The sequence below is a fragment of the Mastigoproctus giganteus genome, chromosome 7 (assembly GCF_048544385.1).
Source record: "Mastigoproctus giganteus isolate SK-2022 chromosome 7, ASM4854438v1, whole genome shotgun sequence".
Lineage (NCBI taxonomy): Eukaryota > Metazoa > Arthropoda > Arachnida > Uropygi > Thelyphonidae > Mastigoproctus > Mastigoproctus giganteus.
This window is the reverse complement of record NC_143581.1, coordinates 205,737,502-205,754,260: the sequence shown is the minus strand read 5'-3', so window position 1 is coordinate 205,754,260 and position 16,759 is coordinate 205,737,502. Positions and strand designations below refer to the sequence as shown.

At 35.7% G+C, this 16,759-nt stretch overlaps 1 protein-coding gene across 2 annotated transcripts in view; it reads right to left on the bottom strand.

Moving 5' to 3' along the window:
- Positions 1–220: 220 nt before the first annotated feature.
- Positions 221–16,759, bottom strand: part of LOC150083612 (mitogen-activated protein kinase kinase kinase 7-like) — a 240,238-nt gene continuing 223,699 nt past the window's right edge. For both annotated transcript variants that reach the window (XM_090377382.1, XM_090377383.1), the window contains exon 16: positions 221–430. In XM_090377382.1, coding sequence (XP_090233508.1) covers positions 338–430 — 93 coding nt within the window. In that variant the 3' untranslated portion in view covers positions 221–337. The remainder of the gene's footprint in view (positions 431–16,759) is intronic.

The following is a 16,759-nucleotide window of genomic DNA, read 5'->3' as shown; positions in this document are numbered from 1 at the left end:
CTTATTCCATATCTGATGTCCATAAATTTTGCAATATACAGTATATGCATAGTCACACATATTGCATATAGAATTCTTTTTCTATTTGGAAGTTTTTTAATGTCTGTTTATTATATATAGTTATATTCATCTTTTTAGGTCAAATAAATATGAAATATTATAGCAAATTAAACGTGATAAAATATGTTTAATATTTTAGTGCTTAATAGTATGTGTTTATATATATATAGAAAGTATACATTTTTCCATGAAAAAAGGCACATATCAAGAATCTGGATTCACAATTTACTGCTGATTCTTGTTTATTATTTATGGAAGCCATTCCAGCATTGACTGTTCACAGCAAAACCCAGTCTTCATCCCTCTTCTGTTCAGATTTAATGATTTCTAACTGTCGTTTTAAGTTTTGTTTCAATTGAAGTAGACTGTCCTAGAAAAATAATATACAGTTATTTATTAGTATAGTATAAAGAAGCAACTTGATAGTTTTTTTTAAACATGTTAGGAAAAGAACATTACACGAGAATTTCATGGCTTGTAAATTGAAACACTTCACTGCATTGGTTTTATAAATGGTTTGTTAGAGTGGGTTAACAATTAACATTTAAATTTTTTAATATACCACACTTTCTGACCTATCTTTGTGGTCTTCTGCAGTGGATTTAGAACTAAGAAAACTACTTAACCACTACTTAGCAGTGATGGCACAAAACTTAATGCACAAACAGTGGTGTGGCACCTGACAGGTGTCAATTTTCTTCTTAATTTCTACAAAAAAACTTTTGGATATTTTTGAATTCTGCTCGGACAATACCAGTATTTCACCTTTTCTAAATGGACTGATTGCTTATTCTAGTAACTTTTTATTTTTTTATAAAAAATTAAATATTTAAAAAATGCTGTTTATTTTTATTATTTTTATCACTTATTTTCAAAAAATCAAAAACAAAATAACAAAATAAAATAAAAATAATTCTGAAAAAAAAAAAAAAAAGTTTTAGTCATAAAATACAGAAAAGAATCTGTTAGTCTAGTCTAGTCCATTTAGCAGTTGAAAAGACTTAAGTGTATGAAATTTTAAATGTGCACATAAATACATATTTCTGCTTATTATGTGCACAAATGCGTTAAAAAAATTAAACAATATATGTATAGCTCAGTTACTATTCTTCACTCTCATTTTAGAATTTTGAAAAAATTCTAAAGTGAAAGTATAAAATTTTGCAAATTTCAAAATTTGATACACATATTGCTTCCCATAGAGTACTGACCATCTTGAGTGAACATAGTGTTTCACTTCCACATCTTTATTTATGTGAAAGCAATAACAAATCTTTCAAAAACAATTCGTGTGAAATTGTAGATGTATAATTAATTCATGGGAGTGGAAAGGCAAGTAAACTTGAACTTTAAACAATGTAATTTGAAAATTCATAACAGTGTCAGTGCCTCTAAGTTCCCATGCTACTCTTCACATAAAAAAGGAAGAAACATAAATGGGGGTTGTGGTACTTGACAGGTGTGCTCGTGTCTTATTACTTAGCAAAAATTGTAAAAAAAGCCCAAACACACACAAACTATTGCAGTAAAAATTAGACTATATTCAGGAAGCTAGAAAAAAAAAAAAAATACAGATGTTTAATCATTAATTAAAAGATAATGCAGAGCATTATTTTTGAGAGAGACCTGCCAATCAAGTACCATCACCATTGCTGGGTTAAATTCCAAAAAAAAAAAAAAAAAAAAAACTATTAATAAATTTTAATGTCTCATAATTAGTTATAAAAGAAGAAATAACAATTCTCAGATTCTCAGCCCATGATACAAGAAAGAAATGCCTTTCAATAAATGCATTATAAAAATCTCAAATATATCATACAGTAAAATGAAAGGATTTTTCTTAGCTGTTTCATTTTCATTTTATTAAGAGCATAAAACATGTTAAAGGTTATTGTGTTTACTGAACTACTGGAAATGGTACTGTTAATTTACTATACTCTCTTTTCTATAGTGTGGAATAATTACTTACGAAATTTAGCACTATTATACCACATTAAATTAAAATTCAAAGAAACTGTTGCAAATTTCAGAGGTAATACTACAAACTGCCACCTTCAATTCATTCTTTTTACAGAAAAATTGACCAAATTATATAAGAGATATTAAATTTAAAAAAAATAAATGAAATATAAATAAAAAAACATTTTTTATTTATATATCATTAGGAAGGGAATTTACTCATTACGGATCCTTATTTTTCACTTTCATAACTATCCTCCACAGCATTCTGTGATCCACTTAGAACACAAATATCACAGACAAAGTTGACCATAGAATTAAACCGTTTTTTTTTTTTTTTTTTATGTGAACCCCAAACACGAGAGGTATTAGAACCTACAGTACTTAGTACCGTGCTTGGGTTTGAGGTTAAGAAGACGAAAGAAGATATTTGTCGACATTGGATTTGAACTTCTGTAGATTGTAATTTTCAGGAAATACGTATGAAGGAAGGTTGTTCCCAGAAAACGGCAGTGGAATGAATAAATGAGGAAGATGAAAAGTTGGTTCTGTGGGTTTGAAGTTGGACAGTAAATGGATGTTGGCTAGTGGCGGCACGTGTTCGGACTGTTTTGAAAGAGAGAGCAGAAATTATAGAAGCCAATTCAGAAGAACAGTGCCCATGGAAGTATTTGTAAACGAGGCATGCAGCAGAAACAGTACGTCTATGAGAAAGCGAGTGAAGAGACTCTGTTAGAGATGAATCATTAATTAACCTAACTGCCCTCTTCTGAATGGAATCAAGAAGCCTGAGTGAGGTTTTGGGGGCACCACCCCAGATGTGGGAACAATATTCCATGGCAGGGCGGATTTGCGATTTATACAGAGTGAGCAGCTGTTTGGAAGAAAAGTAACGCCGAGAGCGAAAGAGAAAACCAAGTTTTTTAGTTGCAGAGAAAGCAATATTTGTAATGTGCTTGTGCCAAGAGAGATTAGAAGTCAGGGTAATCCCCAAAAGAGATACAGTGGATTCCGGTTATTTGGGCCACCGGTTAATCGGGGCAGCCGTTTATTTGGGGCAAATCTGAAAAAACAGAACCCAATTGAGAAAATAGCCAGGGTTTACTTCGCTTAATTGGGACAACATGCCGTTTAATCGGGGCAGGAGACAGCAGCACTGGAGATCACCCTACAGTTGTCTCCGACCATACCACATAGTTCGGTCCGATTTCTGGAGGTCACAACCATAAAACAATAAAAACAATTAGCAGTCACTTGTTTATTGGGCTTTTTGCAATCTATCATAAACGGATAGTAAACTCGATCTTATTGAATTTGCGATAATACTGACAGCTGGAATTCTGTGGGTTATTATGGTAAAATATGTTTACACTTTCATGAAATCTTCAATCATATAAAAAAATTAATTTTCATAATCTTCGCTTCATTCCTATTTTTAAAGATTCGTAACTTGTTATTCTGTTCTCACTTGCGCGTATCGTTACTTGAAATTTGTTTGTGCCGTGTTCTTTGTTATCGATTGCTTATCTTTTTACTGTTTTTAATTTTAATCCCCATCCACAAATGTCAGTGAACAGAAATGTCAACTAGTTAGTATGTACATATTACAGTACGTATTAATTCCAATTTTCATGTATCATTTAATTTTTTAATTGTAAGATAATAAAGGGTAAATTTGGGCTTAATATATCTTTACTTTTATAGCGTGTGGATAATATTCCTCCTATTTTCGCTAATTAGAATTGCTGTTTAATAGAACTAAAATTCAATTCACAAACGTGATCACAATGAACAGCGCTTACTACACATCGTATAGTGAACGGTACTTTACTTAGGTGACTCCATCGTAGCGTGATTTGATTGTATAGCGAACCAATTGTAACGCGGGGGTCCATTGTATTTTTAACTTTTTTTTAAAGCGAAACTTCGGATAATTGGGGCAGCCGCTTAATGGGGCCAAAATGCACTAGACCCGATGTGTCCCAATTAACCGGAATCGACTGTATATCATTTTGCCTAAAAATCGGAGTGTCACTAAAGATAAGCATAGGAACAGAAGAATCCTTTTTGCGAGATATAAGACAAGACTGAGTTTTAGAAGGGTTGAAATCAACTAAGTTGTCTTTGCCCCACTGGAGAATTACCTGAAGATCGGCATTTAAGGAATTGGTAGCAGATTTTCGAGAAGTTGAAGCTGATTGAGCAGGACAAGGTTTCTCAAAATGGAAAGTTGAATGCAATGTGCTATCATCGGCAAAACTATGGATAGGATTTCCAGTCAATGGAAGAAGGTCATTGATATACAAGAGGAAAAGAGTGGGGGGAAAGAACTGAACCTTAGTGGAGAAGTTAGAAGACAGAGAGCCATCTACCATCACCCTCAGTGAGCGATCAGAGAGAAAACTGGATAACCAATTACTAAAAACAGATGGCAAACCATAAGATGGAAGCTTGTTTAGAAGACCTTTATGCCAAACACGATCAAAAGCCTTTGAGATGTCAAGAGCAACTACTTGTGTTTCACTGAACCTTTCCACTGAATTAGTCCATAGCCGACCAGGCTAGCCGAGTGGGTAAAGTACCTGCCTGGCAACCCAAAGGTCGCGGGTTCGATTCCCGCCTCGGGCTTGGATCAAAGTACTGCAAAAACCTTGGGAGGTGCAATATGGCCACAGAAGCCGATGCGCCAACAACTACCAAATCAAAAAAAATTAGTCCATAAATGGGTAACATAAGCCAGTGGATCGACACTGACGGAATCCATACTGGTGATCGTTGATTAGACGGAAGGTTTCTAGGTAGTTTAAGAGTTGGCGGTTAATTGATTTCTCCATTACTTTAGAAAGAGTAGAAGTAATTGCAATGGGACGATAATTGGATGGGAGGGATTTGTCACCCTTTTTAGGAACTGGTTGGATATGAGCAAATTTCCAAGCAGAAGGAAAAACACCTTTGGAATAAGAAAGTAAAAAAAGGCGGTACCATCAGGACCTGGAGCTTTCTTAGCATCAAGATTCATCAAAATCCTTCTGATATCCTTTTGACGGAAGACCACAGGAGGCATTGAATGGAGCGTGTTGGGAATGGTGGGAGGTGTTTTACCAAGATCATTAATACATGAGCTGGAAGAAAAATGTGATGCTAGCATGTTTGCTTTATCCTTGGCTGAAGTGGCAACAGAACCATCTGGTTTGGACAGAGGTGGGAGCAGAGATGGGCAAAAGTTGCGGCCAATAGCTTTGGCAAGAGATCAGAATGCTCAGCTACCATTAGGGCAAGAAGCAAGTTTTCTACTCTTAGCCTGTTCAAACTCTAGTTTGGACTGATTAATAACTGCTTTACAACTGTTGCGAGCTTTGGTGTAGGCAGAAAATGAAACTGAAGAATTAGAAACAAGCCAATTACGATATGCAACATTCTTCTCTTGGACAGCCTTAGCACATTTATTGGAAAACCAAGGTTTAGATAAAGGACGAGATTTTAAAGTGGAGTGTGGGATAAGGGATTCCATTCCTGCAAGAATAATTTCACTGACACGATCTGAGCAAACATTGACATCAGAAGTTTTGAAACAGTAATCTGACCAAGGAAAAGAAGAAAAGAAGTCTCGCAGGTCATCCCATTTTGCATTCTTGTAATGCCAAACAACACGTGGTTGGGAATAGCCATGAGATAAAGGTTCCATTGGAGAAGAGACAATCACCAAGTTGTGATCTGAAGTGCCTAAAGGACCTCTCACTTCGACCGTGTACTTAAAAGGGTTGTTTGTGAGAAAAAGATCAAGCGTATTGGCTGTATGATTAGGATTGTCTGGTATTCTTGTAGGTAAATGAACAATCTGTGCTAGATCATTAGTAATTGCAAAAGCCTCAGCATGTCGACCTGCTGGGTCGGTGTGACTAGAAAACGGAAGCCAGCTGGAGTTGTGAACATTAAAATCACCAAGGAAAATTACTTCACTGTTAGGAAAGTTGGACTGGAGAAAGTCAAGTTGCAAAGAGAGGAAGTCAAAGAGCTCCAAGTGATTAATGGAGTTGGGAGAACGGTAGAGACAACAGATGAATTTGACACAATGAGGTAGAGAGATTTTAAGCCAGAGAAGATCAAAGAGAGGAGATTCCAAATTGCCAAGTCTCTGACAGGGAATATCAGAACGGACATATGCACAAGTACCACCTTTAAGGCGAAAGGAATCATACAGCGAATAATTTGGGCATCTGAGATGAGCAGTAGATGAATCAACCGATAACTGAGGTTCTGTCAGAAAAAGTACATGGGGTTTGGCAGACTGCAAGTGGAAATGGACATCGTTGAGATTAGAATTGAGACCACGTATATTTGTGAAGTGAATTAGGAAGTCCTTGGGAGGTTTAGATCTTTTCGCAGATAAGCTTGCTCTATTAGTTTGACAATTCATGGTGTATTCAATAGTAAGAAAAAGTAGGTGGGACATGCTGTATGAAGTAATGAAATTTTTGGATATGGCGTACATGTGGTAAGAATATACCCAGATCCTTGACATAACGTGGCCTCGACAATGCTCCCCGCATACACACTACTCGGACTCCCTCCAGTCACTATCTGGCAGAGTAGAGGTAGCAAGATTATACACTAGCTGATCCGGAAGCTTCCTAGAGAGTTACCAATAGGTTCAGTCCGGTGTACTAATTAGCGGCCGGCCTGCGAACACTGTTTTAGAGCTGTACCCTCAAAATGTAAGGAATATTGGCTGTCGCCACGACGTTCATCATAACCTCAAAAGTCATCAATCATACTGCATGATGGAAGAGATAGGGAAGGGTTGACCGGAACTTATCTCTAGAGACTAAACATGGGTTCCACCACTTCAAGCCTCCAATAAGCAAAGTGGTGGTATTTCGCCGGTTGATGAGAGTCATCTACCACCTAGTACTTCCTGGTAACATAGAGGGACGGCGTTCCTCCATGTGGTGTGGGCGCCACACCTCGACCCCTGCTTACGTTGGTTCACACCTGCGTGGTCACCCACCATGTACTTGTGCATGGAGGTTATACCCAGGATTACTAACAGTCCCACCATTGTGAAGGTGCAAGCAGAGGATTTGAATGTCACAGACTGTCCGGACTTCGCCAAAATTGGGTCCACTTGACTTGAGTGTCACCCGAATATCAGTTCCATCAGCGTTTTAGACTCCAAGGTAGCAAGTACAGCTTGTCTGGCATATCTGAGAGAATGTCTGTGACAACCTCAAGGACCTTTATTTTACTAATGACTACTGTGTAATTATAGTACTAACTCTTTAAACACTTATCACATGCATTCTCAAATATCTTTGAATACAGTCTGCGGCAAAGGTAAAGAAAGTCAGCACAAGAACTGTGGCAAACTTCAAGAAACTTACCAGGCAAAGTGGTTTCCCGCTACTACCACAGTTTCTTCCTGCATTATCAGTAAACAGACTGTGCATGTTATCAGTAGTGGCACTAGAAGTTGATAATGATGTATTGATTAGTTTTTTTCTCATTATTAAAAGCGGATTATTGGAGTTCATGAGTGCAATGCCTTCACGGCTGAAAGTTACTTACGGGTACACCATCCAGACTGCCTCAGTTTTAGGGTGTTTATCGCCTCCCCCCCCCCGTTTTAAAATAGGAAAACAACTTGTATAGACGGTGTGTGTTATTGGTAGTGGCAATGTTTTCCTATTTTAAAACAGCGGGAAGCGGGAGATAAACCCCGTAACACTGAGGCAGTCTGGAGGGTGTACTAATAATCTGCTTTTAATGATGAGAAAAAAACTAATCAATACATCATTATTGACTTCTACTGCCAATAACATGCACCATCTGTTTACTGAGAATGCAGAGAGAAACTGCGGTAGCGGGAAACCAGTTTGTCCAGTAAGTTTTCCGTGGTTCTCGTGTTGGCATTCTTTATTTTAGTTCAGTCAACTTTTCAAAATCTCTACTTTAGGAGTAGACCTTTACCAAATCAAATGTATGAGTAAATATTATTGATCAATTAAAGTATATGAATAGTTAAAATTTACAAATATGTATTATTTATTTATTCAACTTGAAATGAATAATTTGCAAATGCAGACCTGAAAATAAGATATGAACTAGGTGGTGGAGTGAGAGGAGAATTAAGAGAAGAAATGTTGTTGAAGTCTGTGTCACACAATTTAGTGTCTTGGAAAATGCCAGTTCTGTATGTATATTGTCAAAACATAGTTCATAGCTTATGCCAAATCTGTCTAAATAACAACTACTGTTCACCTGAAACATGCTGCAGATTTCTTAGCTGAACAAGGTGAGAACAAAATGGAAGAATGAAGGTCATTGCCTGCTTCTTTTAAGTGGCCCTTAAATTCTATAGTAGATCCTCCCCGCTTTCAATATTAATTCCAGAGACAACATCGTATCATGAACCCAATAACACATTGTTTTTTGGTAATTCGTTCCAAGACCTCGGAAGATGAAATTTTTGCCTGTATAACTAAGCTATTTATCTCTAAAAGGTGATTTTTATAATGGAAATTGTACATATTGATTTAAAAAAAAATTGATTAAAACTAATATATTGATTAAAGCACAACACAAAAAAATCACTTCAACTAAAGGATGCAAAAACAAAACACGTAGCCAACACATTTACAAATGTTGCTATTGGACAATTGTAAGCCCATCATTATCATATGATGTTCATTTATAAGGATCAATTTTGAAAGCCTTTGTGATATTTTTGTAAAGCACATTTCTGGAAGTCACAACCATAAAACAATAAAAACAATTTTCAGTTTCCAGTTAATTGGGCTTTTCTGTTAGCACAATCTATTATAAATGGGTAATAAACTTGATCTTATTGCATTTGTGATTATACAAATAGCTAGAATTCTGTGGTGGGTTTTTTTAAGTTATAATGGTGAAAAAATGTGTTTCTTCTTCCGTGAAATCTTCAATTATATACAGGTGACCCTCGATTAATGGTGATAATTCGTTCCGGAGAAACAGAGCGCTAAGTGAATCCGCGCTAAGCGAGCACCGCTTTCCATAAGGTAACATATGTATTTGTAAGTTGTGGTCGGTGCCATAGGATATTTCCTAATCATTAATAAACAGTAGTGAAAAGATGCACAAATGTCGGTCAAAATATTTAATATTCAAATATTTGTACATATAAAATATTTTGCATTACATACATATATAATTATGTGGTAACTACTTACGTATCAAAATTAAACTTAAAATTCCAATTAAAATCATGAATTTAATTGATCTAAATTGATTTTAATTGATTTAATTTAATCGATGAATTTAATCATGAAAAATGTGTCGATTTTGGGTTGAACTTTGGCCCTCTTCTAAATAAACTAAAAGGGATATTAATTTTAAATCCCCCGCAGCATTACCACCCAACAATAAAGTCACCCGATCCTTCGCCGTTTTGAAACCTGGCATGTTTTTTTTCTTCTTTCAATATGAAACTTCTTTTAGGCATTCGTTTCCACAAAAGTCCTGCTTCATCTATGTTATAAACTTGTTGAGAAGTATAACACATAATACCCCTCTTCAATAATTTTAACAAGTTCTTTTTTGAAAGTTTTGGCTCCTTGATCTGCACTTGCGGCTTCTCCCTAGATTTTAACCAGCCCCTACCAGTTTTAAATGGTTCCACATTTTTTTATTTATTTATTTTTTTTTTTAAGGTGAGCTTTTTTCAGATCATCATATTGGCTAATCTCTCTCTCTCTTTTTTTTTTTTTTTTTAAATAATATTTAACTTAACTGAATTCTGCATTGGATATTATCTTCAATAAAATTAGTTAAAGTCTTTCCATTTCAATCCTAATAGCTCGCCTAGCCCTAGTTGCTTGCAGGGGAACAGCTATCTTTCCCGCTGCTAAAATTAATTCTTTATTTTTTTATAATTGTTCTTACAGTTAAACTTGCAAGTCCTAAATTATGGCACACATCCGCTTGTCGTTGACCGGAATCGATTCGCTTCAAAACGTCCAATTTAATTTTCAAATTCAGTCTTTTTCTTACATTTATAGTCTTCGTACTGCGCCCAGACGTTGCTTTTTTTTTTTTTCATTCTTATTGGCCATTATTAACTCTTTGAAAATGTAACTGCATTGGTTGCATTAATTACGATACAATGTCCAAGTAAACTGTCCGTTACACATGATGTCTAATACTGTACTGAGTGATGAATTCGGATAAATGCATATAACGCAAATATTATAAGCAATATACTTGATCATTTTTTAAAATGTTGATCTTGGAACTACATAACAAGTCACTGTACTGCAATTAAATTAGTGTGCGTTCACTGAGCATGGGAAAATCTCTCAAGTCGGCATGGGAAACGTTCTAATGCTGTTTTGCTATTCATTTTCAAGCTATCAACTCCATCAAATGAAAGGATTTCATTAAATATGCCAAAAATGCAATCTGTAAAAGAGCGTTATAGTCAGATATGGGTTATAATATAAGAACAATGTTATAGCGAATCAGCGTAAAGCGAACCACATTATAACGGGGGCCTGTTGTATAAGAAATAATTAAATTTTCAGAATCTTCTCTTCATTTCTATTTTTTAATTTTCATAAACTAAATACTCTGATCTCACTTGTGTGTATCATGTTAGTTGCAATTTGTGCGTGCTGTGTTCTTTATTATTGATTGCTTATCTGTTTTTACTGTTTTAAATTTTACAAACAAAAAAAAAAAAAAAAAAAAAAAGCCAGTGAACAGAAATATCAATTAGTTAGCACATATTATTACAGCATTAATTAAGCTATGTATGTAAGCTTAAATTTATTTTTATTTTGCTAACTTGTGGAAAATATTCTTCCGATTTTCACATATCATTTAATTTTGTTAATTGGTAAGGTAATAATAAAGTGTAAATTTGCACTTTTATCTTTACTTTTATAGCCTGTGGATAATATTCCTCCTATTTTTGCTTATTAGAATTAAAATTCAATTTGCAAACGTGATTCACAATGATGGTGTGGACAAATCACTTTATGATAGACTGGAGAGTCCATTGTAAAGTGATTTGATTGTACAGTGAACCAGTCATGAAGAGGGGTATCACTGTATTTCCTTGATGGAGACTCAGATCTCCAGCAAAGAAAGTCATACCAAAAATAGTCTACGAAGAGGTTTTATCAAGTAAGGCATTTTAGTGAAAGATGTTGCTAATAACCAAATTAAATTAAAATTCAAGTAATGTACATATAGGTATCACTAATTCTTATCGCTGCTGAAAATGTCTTTAGTGGGGTTAGTTGAATTTTGTCATTACGAAAAAGCATTAGAGCATAAGCCAATTGTTTAAACAATAATGGTACAGAAACAGGTCTAAGGCTTATCTTAATCTTAAATCTAATCCTAAAGAATTCTCTTCCATAGACTAAGAATGGCTGCAGGACAAGATGATATAAATAACCATGGAAAGAAAGAAAGTTAAACATTAACCCAATTCAGATTGAAAAAATATTCTAATGGCGGAGAGGATGATATATTGAAACAGCTGGTGCAATAGCACAGAATAGTAATCATTTAAAATCAACAGGGACTATTAAGATAAAGGGTAAAATGTATAGTTGTAATTTAAATTGGAATAATACTTGGGATCTTACCTGATTCTTATATTTACTATGATCATAATATATATAAGCAGGGCTGCTGCAATCCTATGTGCCACCAGTAAGCGAAATCAAATTTGCCACCCCAAAATATTTCGATTAAAAAATAAAATAAGGCGTAAATAATTATTATTAATTTATTGAAAAAGAAAAGAATTACAACAAATCTTACGTATATAATAATATGAAACAACAAACAAAAATAAAATCATTCTGAAATTCTGGAAATAAACTTTAAATTCTAAATCACAGTAATCGTATTCTATTGCAATAATAAAATAAAAGGAAAATTATAAAGTAAATTATACAAATTTGTTTCCTTGCTTTAAGACATGCGAATTTATTAACTATTTCATTTATGTTTATTTGTTCCAAATGATCATTTTCTATTGAAATTATTTCCAAATTAGAGTGTCATTGTTGAGACGTCGATCGTAAATGATTTTTGATTAATTTTAATTTTGAAAAACTCTGTTCACCTGAGGCAATTGAAACTGGTAAAGTCAGAAAGGGCATTAGCATTAGTTGTGGCATATGAGGCCAGAAAGCAAGCTTATACAGCATCAACTAGAAAAAACCCATTTCCCATTCACCTCTCCATCCACTCCAAAAGTTTGTTTAAAAATTTATTTAAGCAATCAACCTCCACAACAACAGATGGAAGTTTGTTCCAGCATTCATCTACCTGCTGGCTAAATGCAAATTTCCAAACATCTATTCTACAAATGTCTTTCCTCAATTTGAATCTATACACCCTCAGGTTTGTAATCTGAGCAAGAGCATTGCTCTTTAGCAATCCCATCAGCATTGAGCCTGCTCAAACCATTCAGGGCCTTATACACCTCAATCAGATCACCTTGAAGGGTCTAGTCTCCAGATGCTGAAGTTTGCAGAACTTAAGCCTTTCTTGGTAAGAGCACCCCTTTGTTCCTCTCATTTGCATAAATTCTTAATACATTTGGAAAAGTATCTTTAAAATTGCTTTTTAAAAATATATTGTAACACTTCAGATGGAGTAATATTGTCTTTAATTTAAATTTGAAGTACTTAAGTTCTTCAGTAATGCTAAACCATCAATATCAGACTCATTACGATCAATGTCACTTAATTTAATATGTAAACTTTTGCAAAGATTTAAGACATCGTTATATGACCATTTTTTAAATTCAGAAATATTATAAAATATTTTAAATATTTCTACATGTTCTTTCATGTAGAACCTTTCAGTTAACGAGAAAATTGTTGTGTCCATAATTTGAAAGAAAAAAATAATTTTGAAATTTTGTTGCGGATCCTGAATAGCTTCCTCGCTACGTTCCAAATCGAGAAAAAAATTCTTGATTCGGCTAATAATATGGCTACTATCATTGGCACTGCTACTTCTGGAAACTAATTAGCAGTGCCAATGATAGTAGCCATATTATTAGCCGAATCGAGAATTTTTTTGGAATGCTTTCTCTGTTCTATTTTCTTGAAAATATTCTGTGATTTCCCATTAGTAGGGGTGTAAGGCAAGGATGTTCCATGTCCCCCATAATATTTGATTCATACGCAGAAACACTGGTGAAAGGATTCAAAGAAGAGCTGAAAGGAGGTGGAGAAGATAAAGACAATAAGATTTGCAGATGACTAGATACTGATTGCTAATAATGAAGAATTACAGAGCTCTTTGCTCTGTATAAGTAATAAAGGAGTAAAATATGAAGATTAACAGCAATAAAACCAAGGTAATGTTAATTTCAAAGAAGCCAGGAAGAAGAATCAATGTAACAATATTGGAACAGGTCGACAGATACAGGTACTTGGGAAGCATAATGACAGAAAATGGAAAAACCTGGAAGGAATAAAAACAAGAATGGCAACGGGCAAAGAGGCATTTAGTAACAGAAAAGAACTATTGAGAAGAAATTTCAAGAAGGCATTAAGAAGGCAAATGGTGAAAACATTAATGTGGACTGTTGTACTATATGGCTCCGAAACATGGACACTAAGATTAGACACCTAGAAGCTTTCGAGGTGGGTGTAGAGGAGAATGGAAAGGGTGAAATGGGTGTACAGAGTGAGTAATGAGATTTTGAGGAAAGCAGAAGAGAGAACGTTAGTAAAGAATTAAGAAGGAGACAAAATAACTTTATAGGAAATGTATTGAGAAGAGAAAGCATGTAGAGGAAAGGGACTGATGGGTAGATGTGTGGGAAGAGAACTGTTGGGAGAAGGAGAATTGGAATGATGGATTGGATGATAAGAGGAAATTATGCAGGAATTAAAAGTATAGCACAAAATAGAGAAGCATGGCACCAATGGAACCCTGAACCTGCCTGAGGGCAGAGAAGTTGTAGAAAAAGAAGATTTTATAACTGCAAAATATAAATATGAAATACAGATCCCGATACGCAATTTAACGTGTCTGGAATTTCATGTACTGTTGAATACTGGTAAACCACAGTGGTTGGTTAGGTTTTAAGAGTAATAATAAGTTGCAGAATGGTAATCCCTTTGGCTCTTAATTCGTGCTTAGCAGAAGCACTAATTAACTCAATTGGTTTAGGCCAAAATGGATGTCAGATGAACTAATGAGGCATATGGCAGAGAAGAAAAATGCATGGGATACATACAAATTAACACATGACACAGAAGCCTATGATAGATACAAGTTGATATGCAACCAAGTTACAAAGGAGGTTAGGCAGGCGAAGGCAGATTACGAGAAATCCTTGGCAAGGGATGCAAAGAAAAACAGCAAAGAGTTCTTTACTTATGTAAACTCTAGAAGGAAGGGGATGAATCAGATTGGTCCACTTGATATTGATGGGTCAAGTGTTGATGATCCTGCTCAGGTAGCTAACAAACTAAATGAATATTTTGCATCGACATTCACACATGAGGAGTTATTCAGCGAGGGGAATGCCAGAGGTGTATTCAACTCTAGCAGTAAGCTACAGAATCTTGAAATAACTGGGAGTAAAGTGGAGGAGAAACTGTTGAAGATAAACACAAGAAAGGCACCCGGGGTGGATGGGATCTATCCAGTTATATTAAAGGAGGCAGCAAAGGAAGTAAGCAAACCCTTAGCCATAATTATGAGAGCTTCCTTGGACTCAGGGGAGGTACCCATAGACTGGAAATGTGCAAATGTGACCCCAATTCACAAAGGAGGATCAAAGGCTAACACAAGTAATTATAGACCTGTGAGCTTAACTTCTGTTCCAGGAAAATTAATGGAGGCACTGGTTAAAGAAGCACTGCAGGATCATTTAGACAAGACTTCAGTTATAGCTCAGACACAGCATGGTTTTGTTAAGGGGAAGTCTTGCCTGACCAACTTGATTGGATACTATGATGCAGTCACAAAAGAACTGGATGCAGGGAATAACTTTGATATTATATACTTAGATCTTAGAAAGGCTTTTGATACTGTTGCACATGGAAGACTGCTACACAAATTGGAGCAGTGTGACATTGGAGGCAAATTGCTGCTATGGATAAAGGGGTGGTTGAGGGGGAGAAGACAGAGAGTGGTAATCAATGGACACTGCTCATCGTGGACTGATGTTATTAGTGGAGTCCCTCAGGGCTCAGTGTTGGGTCCATTATTGTTTTCTGTATTTATAAATGATATTGATGATGGTATATCGGGCTTAATGTCCAAGTTTGCAGACGATACAAAGGTTGGCAGGGTTGTCAAGGACACTACTGACACTATGCTGCTGCAACAGGATCTGGAAAGGTTGAGCAGATGGGCTGAGAGGTGGCAAATGAAGTTTAACATTGATAAATGTAAAGTACTACACATGGGAAACAGCAACCCCAGAGCAACGTATCAACTCTGTGGTACTACACTGACAGTGGTAGAGAATGAAAGGGACTTGGAGGTGGTTGTGCAGGCAGATATGAAGTTCTCTGAGCAGTGCAGACGGGCTGCAAGAGTAGCTCATGGAGTATTGTCAATGATATACAGGAATTTTTCCAGCAGGGATAAGGAGGTGATTATTCCATTGTATAAGGCGATGGTCAGGCCACACCTAGAGTACTGTATACAGGTCTGGAGACCTCATTTCAAGAAGGATGTAGAGCTGCTGGAACGAGTACAGAGAAGGGCAACAAGATTAGTGAATGGAACAAAGGGGTGCTCTTACGAAGAAAGGCTTAAGTTTTGCAAATTACAGTATCTGGAGACTAGGCACCAGCGAGGTGATCTGATAGAGGTGTATAAAGCCTTGAATGGTTTAAGCATGCTCAATGCTGATGGGATTCTTCCTCTAGCTCAGAAAAATCACCTGAGAGGGCATAAATTCAAATTGAGGAAAGACAGATGTAGGATAGACGTGCGGAAATTTGCCTTTAGCCAGCGGGTGGTTGGTTGGTGGAACAGACTTCCATCCCTTGTGGTGGAGGTTGATAGCCTAAATAAGTTTAAGGCTCAGCTGGACAGGTATTTTGAACGAACAGAGGGGTGAAGTGGAAGTGGGTTTTTTTTTTTTTTTTTTTTGGCTGATGCTGCATAAGCTTGCTTTCTTGCATCAAATGCCTCTACTAATGCTAATGCTAATGCTAAAAATTGCTTGAAGGCCAGAGGTGCAAACAATGCATTCCCAGTAAAGTCTCTCGTGATCCGTCGTTATATGGAAATTTTCTTTGTTCTACTGAAACTATTATAAATGTAATTACCCAGGGAAATTTTTTAAAAAATCGCTAAATAGAAAATTTCTCTATAAAGAAGTTCGTTGAACAGAGGTCCGACTTGTATATGTCAAAAATTTTTTAGGCACCCTCCTGAACTGCCGCCTGTAAGCGATGCTCACCTCGCCTACCCACTTGCGGTGTCCCTGGATATAAGCATCATATAAGCCCCCATTTGCTGATGGGTGTATTCATCCAATAGATTCATCAGAAAAATATCTATTTTGCATTAACTACCAGTGCAAAATTAGTAGCTACTGCTCACTCTATCCTTCCAAATAATTGTCTCACTTGAGTATAGGTAGTTACAGGTTACTATTTACACACAGTAGTTATACAAAATATGGTGAAATAAATAGTTATGTAAAATATGATGATAGATGAAGCACTGCAATTTATATTATTATGTTTGTCTTCCACTT